This window comes from Myotis lucifugus, unplaced genomic scaffold (genome assembly GCF_000147115.1).
Source record: "Myotis lucifugus unplaced genomic scaffold, Myoluc2.0 scaffold_90, whole genome shotgun sequence".
Taxonomy (NCBI): Eukaryota; Metazoa; Chordata; class Mammalia; order Chiroptera; family Vespertilionidae; genus Myotis; species Myotis lucifugus.
Window position 1 is genome coordinate 244,294 of NW_005871138.1, and position 6,836 is coordinate 251,129.

The window sequence follows — 6,836 nt, forward strand, 5'->3', positions numbered from 1 at the left end:
GGACCTTTCCTTGCCCTGGGGCCACAGGCAATGACACGGATGGGACAGCCTCCCCAAGCTTCTCTTCTCCAAAGCCACTTTGCTTCCTCCTTTCTAAGCTTCTCTCAGTTGGCTTTGCTTTTATCTTCTTTTCTTCCTTTGCCACTCCCCTCCCCTCCCCCTTCCCTCCCTCCTCTTAACTCCCCCTCCCCACCCCTCCCCTACCTCCGCTCGCTCCCCTCCCCTCCCCTCCCTTCTCCTCTCTTCCTTTTTCTGGTTTTCTTTTTTAGAAGGCCACACTGCTCAGGGGGCGACAACATGCTCCTGGCAGGGCAGTGGCCCTGGAAGATGGGGTTCCTGGAAAACCTCATAATCTGACTTCATTTAGTCCTCGACTCTCACCTGCTGCCCTACACGTGGCTGAACCAAACTACCGGCTGTTCTGCACATGGGCTGTCCTCTCTCCACACCAGGGCTCGTTACGTGTGCCGTTTCCTCCACCTGACCTTTCCCTCTGATTCCTGCTAGCCCTGCACCACTCCCACAGCCCACAGGGCACTTGGCCTGGCCTGAATCCATTCTTCTGTCTTCTGAAACTCTATCCCAATTTCGCCCCCCTCCCATTCACTCGGTCCTTGAAGTTGGGCGGGGTTGACACTGACCCCTTTCCTGGACAAGTAACCCAGGCGTGGACAATCAGCCAATAAGAATCAGCCCTGGGACTGTTCTTGGAAAGAGCTACCTTTCCACTGGGGTGGCTCATGTACAGCTGCCAGCACCATCTCTGCCTCCATTTGGGCAAAGTTCGGTTGGGAATGAAGCCAAACCAGGGGACATGAGACCTGGGAGAATGGATGGTGAACCAGACTTTTGAGCCCCCAGATTCACCCATGCCCGAGGCCTGTAGTATATTCACCAACACATTTCACTTTTGCTTAATTTCACTTTTAAATTTGCTTAAAGCATTTTGAGTTAAGTTTCTGTCACTGACAACCCAAAGAGACCTGGCTGATATGCACACAACTTTACCTGGTTAGCTTCTTTGACGTTTAGGGCACAGCTCAGGCATCACGACCACGTATCCCTTCCCTCCCAATCCTGAAGCCAGACGGCATCTCCCGCACCTTCATGTCCCCATCACTTCCTTCAGGGCCTCGGCCACAGGGCAGCACCATGCCACAGACAGAGCTAACACTCAGATTTCCCACTGGGGCTGCTGCCTTCACACCCTCGCCAGCCCCAGCTACGCCCTGGTTTTCAGAAAGATTCTCACCTCCGTCTTATTCCGAGAGAGCACGCTGGAGTCGATCGGGCCCAGGGACATGTTTGGTAGGACAACGTTGAGAACCTTCGCAGCAAGGACCTAACCAGGGAGGAAAACAAGGGTGTGAGTGCAGTGGGATCCATGCCCAGCTCTGCCCACAGGACAGTTTACAGCAAATTAAGGAAAGTGACACCCAAACTGAACACCAGCCAGGGTTGTTTCCCAGGGCTGCGTGCACTAGGACTCTCTCTGCTCTGACTCAGACAGCCTTGAGTTAGGCTGATTCAGATCCTGTGGGAGTGGGCGAGAGGTGGTCACTGGGCTGTCGGCGGGAATGCCACGTCTATTTTTGCCGCTCCCGATTCTGTGTGGTAGCCCTCCCCGCGATCACTCATCAGTGGTGATTCTGAATTACTTGCAGGAGCTGCCCGGCTGAGCTCTTCTGCACCAGCCACTTCTCAGAAGATTCTAGAAAACACACAGCAGGGGCAGAATCACCTAAGTCACCCGTGAGTGTAGCCAAAGGAGCCTGCTCTGATCAGAAAGAATCTGCCGACTGTCACGGTCTCTCTTGGAGGGGAACAGAAATGGTCACCAGCCTGATCAGATGTGTGGCAGAGGGAGCGAGACCTGACTTGATTCCTGGCCGTGCTGCCTCATGCTTGTGGACACAGAGCTGACCATCACTGAGCCTCTGTTTCCTTAGCTGCCAAGGAGAACCACTGGGTGCAAAAGCATCAGACACACAGTAGGTGCTTAACACATGCTCCTTGAACTTGACCCTGATGCAGGTACAGGCCTTCCTGCCCCACCCCATTTCTCGGCTGGGTCTTGTGTTTACCCAGGAAAAGCATGAACCTGGATCTCACGCTTCTGCCTGTGGAGGGGACTGTTCTCATTTCTGCACTGTGCACAGACACGCAGGGATGAAAGATGCTATTTCAAAAGTGAGCTGTGAAATGCTGAAATTAGAATCACATGGAAGGTGGCAAACGGTGAATTCTCAGCACATGTTGAGAGCGAATGTCCTGGAGCTAAGTGATGTCTCCTCAGTACCCTTGGTAGGGAGCGGGGGCACTGGCATCTACTGAGTGACAATCTTTTGGTGCATCGGGCACAGTCATAGATGCCCAGTCTTTTAATCTCGACACAGATGCTGTGAGGTGAGGGTTTATCCTGATTTAACAGACACGAAAACAGAGGCTCAGTACCACACCAGGAGCTCAGCTGGAAAGGGGGCAAGGGTCTGGGCAAGGCCACTCTTTCCTTTTATGCCACCAGCCTTCATTATGTTCTCTCTCTCCCCCAATGAATGCAGCCAAGAAACCAACCTTTCCTATGGATTATCTAGAACAGCAGGCATTGACACTCCCCATGGTGACACAACTGCTGTGCTGCCCCATCTCCCTTCACACTTCGCGCTATAACACGTCCCATTCCTCAGGCTGCACACGCATGATACAGCCTCGCGCTGCCAGGGACCAGGCAGGGCTTTGCTCCTAAAAGAACACACATGCGCACCTCTGTTCTGAAATTCACGTGGCAACTCTCCATTTTTCAGGGCAAGGATGGCAGTCTCCTGCCTCTAAGACTCTTGTAGGTCATTGCACCCCAAGCCTGGTGTCCAGGCAAGTAAACCCCATGCCTGTCGGCCTGCTGCCATCAATGTGCCAGGTGCTACTGCCAGGCTCTGAGCTGAGCTGTGCTAGTCTAGCACAGAAATGTAAGGCAATCCAACTTGGAACACTAGGTTAGCACTCGAGTCAGTTCACACGGTCTGAAGCCTCGTGGAATGGACATGGTCTACGGGGCGGGTTCAAGAGCCACGGTGGGGTTGTGAACAAGTATGGAATGAGAAGGACTCAGGATTCTGGGAGCTTTACAAAAGGCAAGGGCCCGAGTGTTTCTAAACACAGATCACATGTCTGTGACGTCCAGGAACCAGGGGCTCCTCTGGGAATCTAAATTCAGAAGTTGGTGTCTGTGTTTTCAGAAGTTAAACATTTCTACTAAAGAGAAAACACAACAGATGAGAAGTGCACGGCAGGCGCACAGAGAGGCAGCGGCACCAGCGGTGCAGCCTGCACTGGGCCCCGATGGTGTAAGGAGGCTGGACATTTAGGGATTATCTCCGGCAACACTATTAGGAAAAAGCTTAATGTATCCTGACTTCTACACATCCTGCTGTTCTCAATGACTCTTGCCCACAGCTTCCTGAGAGGACACAGGGCTGACGGTTGACTCCACATGTGACCCTGCCACGCCCAGGAATTGAGGGGTGACTGTGTTTGCTGGGACCTTGTGCAAATGTCACTCTCCAGACCCTGCTGCCCCGCTTGGCCTGCCTGCCTGCTTGTTTCGGCATGGCCTTCTCAAGGACACGGCTGTTTTCCTGCACGTCCGCCTCCTACCCACCCACCTCCAGATCAGCTCGGCCGGAAAAAGACGCAGGGACATATAGCTCAGTCCTCAGCCTGCAACTGGACCGCAGAGACACTGCGCAGGTCTTCATCCCATTTCTCTGAAGCTCACCAGCAGATTTCTCATTTTCCAACAGTTTATGTTCTGTTGCTCATCACCTGCTTCTGCGTGGACCTGGGCTCACAAGTGCTGGCCATTTGTGAAGAGGCAGATTGACCTTCACCTTTGAATCCGTGTTCCTGAACTTCTTAAACCAACACATGTACATCCCAAAGTGCCAAGGCCTCTGTGTCCCAGGGAAAGATGCTGACAGTTTAGGCTCAAAAGAATCAGAAAAGGCCATGCTGTGGCTGGAACCATTCCTGCTCTGGTTTCTCGGGGGTGGTGAGGGGATTTGAAAGCTAGGAAGGACTGCCTCCGGGAGACAATTACAGGGAAACACCTATTCTGCCCTTTCCTTGAGCCAGTCGTCTTTTCTTTCTCTTAACAGGGAACTTTCTGCAGCTAAATGATGCTTTTATGAAGAGCTTCATATGAAAAAAGGAGGAGCATTTCTGGAGAAGCATTTCTTTGCACAAAATGATCAGTGCAAGGGTTTGGTCCTTAGAGGCAACAATTAATGGCAGATGAGTTGGCCACCTTACCCCCGCCCCCACCCCCCTTCCAAGTACAAGAAGCCGAGTCCTGGTGAGGACTCCTGAAGCTGCCAATGGCCTACTGCCCGGAGCACAAACAGGAGGAGACATGGCGAGGACATCATGCTGAGGACTGGAGGTGGCAGGTGCCTGGCCAGTGGATGTGTGCAGCTGTATGCCTCCCACCACGAGGACTCTCAGGGGGCATCACAAAGGCCCCTTCCCAGGCCCCACTGAGAGATTCTGATGGGTTGGGGCCCTGGAATCAGTGTTTTTTAAGCTCTAGGTGATTCCAAAGTGCAGCCAGAGTAGAGTGTTCCTGACCCGCCCTGGTCGGAGGGGAGGGGCACAGATGTCTTGGGAGGGACAACTGCCCTATTGAAGGTCCCACCATGGGAGATGTTTGGATGGCCCTGACTCTCCGCTCTTTCTCTAAATCTGCATAGTAAGTTCCAAACCGCATTTCTAACAGGACTTAATTGGTTAGAGGCAAACCTTTTGATGACAATAATGTCACAGCTTAAAAAAAATTAGGTGCTTAGACTCTTCCCCACAAAGGATCCAAGAAGGATGCAGGAGCAAGGATGCATTGAATAGTTGCCAAAGACAATCCCTCTCCCTGCTGCCCTTTTCAGCTTTGTTTATACCATTTCGACCAAAATCTTCAGATAACCCTGCGGGAGTGTGGAGAGAGCCTCAGATCCAGCTCGACAGAGGATGGCACTGAATGGGCCCCCCTTGAAGTGAGAGACCGCCGCCATCATCATGTCCCCAATAGGCTAAGTCAGGGTTGTGCAACCGCAGAGATCTCAGTGACACCAACTCAACAGGGACCCTGGGTCTCGTTGCTTCAGGGTAATTTGGAAGCTGAGACCCACAACGAATGGACACACAGTCGCTGGATACCAGCCCAGAAGGGGGAGGTGTTGAAGTGGAGGAATCAGACTCAGACTGGGAGCCAGGCAGATCTGCACCAGACCTCTGGTTCTGCATCCCCAAGCAAGTCTATGATCCTCAGTTTCTTCATCTCTAAAATGGGGATAATAAAACGAACCTGAAGGGTTGCTGGGAAGGTGACCCGAGACCCGATTCCCACAGAGCTAGTCCCTAACTGACCTTTGGGCTTCTGGCCCCAAGAGAAGCTCAAGAAATTGGCAGTGGTTGATGAAGGAGTGAGCACATGCCGGCATTATTCAGAGTGGAGACTGTAGGAAAAGCATGTGACCTGCAGCTTTGCAACAAATGTCACATCAGAGCTAAAACCCCAACTTATTTCACTCACAATAGGACAACTCCCCAGAAATGAGGTTCTCCTCCTGAGGAGTAAGAGACTGGAATGTGTCTTATGTCCTTGACATGCCTTTGTGGCATTCTGGGATTAACTGCAGGCTCATCACTTTATCACTTTAAATACTAGTGACTTGCACAAATGCCTTTATTGATATGAAGGTTTTAATGGCCCCCTAAGATCATTTTAAAGCTTCTGCTCATGAGACTTGACACAGGGAGGTAATTACAATCGTTACCTTTTAAAGTGGCTCCAGCAGGTTGCCCTATGCTGGAGGCTAGAACTCCACGCCCTCTGTGGGGGTGGCATTGTGCAGGGTCAGAGGACAGCCCAGCTGTCTCAGGAGGGAAGGTGCACCCTCAGCAGACGGAGAATAGAAAGCCCTGCATGCCATTTCTGGTGAGCCCCGGGGAAGCACTAAACACTTGCTGGCTGCCGGGGCTCCCCAAGGATGTGTTGGAGCCATAACTCCTTCCCCAAGTCCTAAGTGTCTAGACGTTTGAACCCCCAGCTATTAGAGAGCAGGTGCCTGTATGATGGAGGTAACAATGCCTCATGGGGCATTGCTGCTGCCAAAGTCATGAGCACAGCTAGGTCCCTAACTCCTGGATCTAACTGTACTTGAAGTCTGAAAGAGCAAGTCCCCCACACCCCACCTTACCCCTCCACCCCCACTGCTCCAATGGCCTCTGGATGATGGTGATTAAAAACAGATGAGTGACATTCACTTGGGAAGTGGGCTAAAGTTATGGAGACCTGATTTGGGCAGGTTTTGGGGTGAAAGGGAGCATCCTGCCACAATCGCTAGCTGAGCTGGTGCTCAAGTTGACCTTGTGCAAGACAATGGGCCTCATTTCCTTGTCTAAATTGAGAATAAGTTTCCCTCCTTATAGGATGGTAATGGAGAGGATGTCAACCAAGGCGTGCTAGGTTTATAGTGGCCACTCACTTCTCCCTAGTTGGCCAGGTGCCCTGGTTGGCGGGGAATGGAAGCCTCTGGAAGCACTGGGCTGGCTCCTGCATCTGACCCTGGACCCCATGAGACAACCTCCAGGCAATAGTTAGTAAGGTCATTTTGAAGACTAGCCTCCCAGCAGGCTGAGCCCCACCCTGACCCCAGGTTCTGCCCAGGGCGATTCGGTCCTGACCCCAGGGACTCTCAGAGAAAGGAGATGTGCTACAGCCTGCTGCACATTCCTGGGTGTCCTCCTGGGCTAGATCAGGTGAGGAGACCCCAGTTTAGCTCAGA

At 52.4% G+C, this 6,836-nt stretch overlaps 1 protein-coding gene across 3 annotated transcripts in view; it reads right to left on the reverse strand.

The window, feature by feature from the left end:
- MGLL (monoglyceride lipase) overlaps positions 1-6,836 on the reverse strand; it is a 102,431-nt gene that overhangs the window by 19,131 nt on the left and 76,464 nt on the right. For all 3 annotated transcript variants that reach the window (XM_006091300.3, XM_023756143.1, XM_006091298.3), the window contains exon 6: positions 1,253-1,342. In XM_006091300.3, the coding sequence (XP_006091362.1) occupies positions 1,253-1,342 (90 nt within the window). The remainder of the gene's footprint in view (positions 1-1,252; positions 1,343-6,836) is intronic.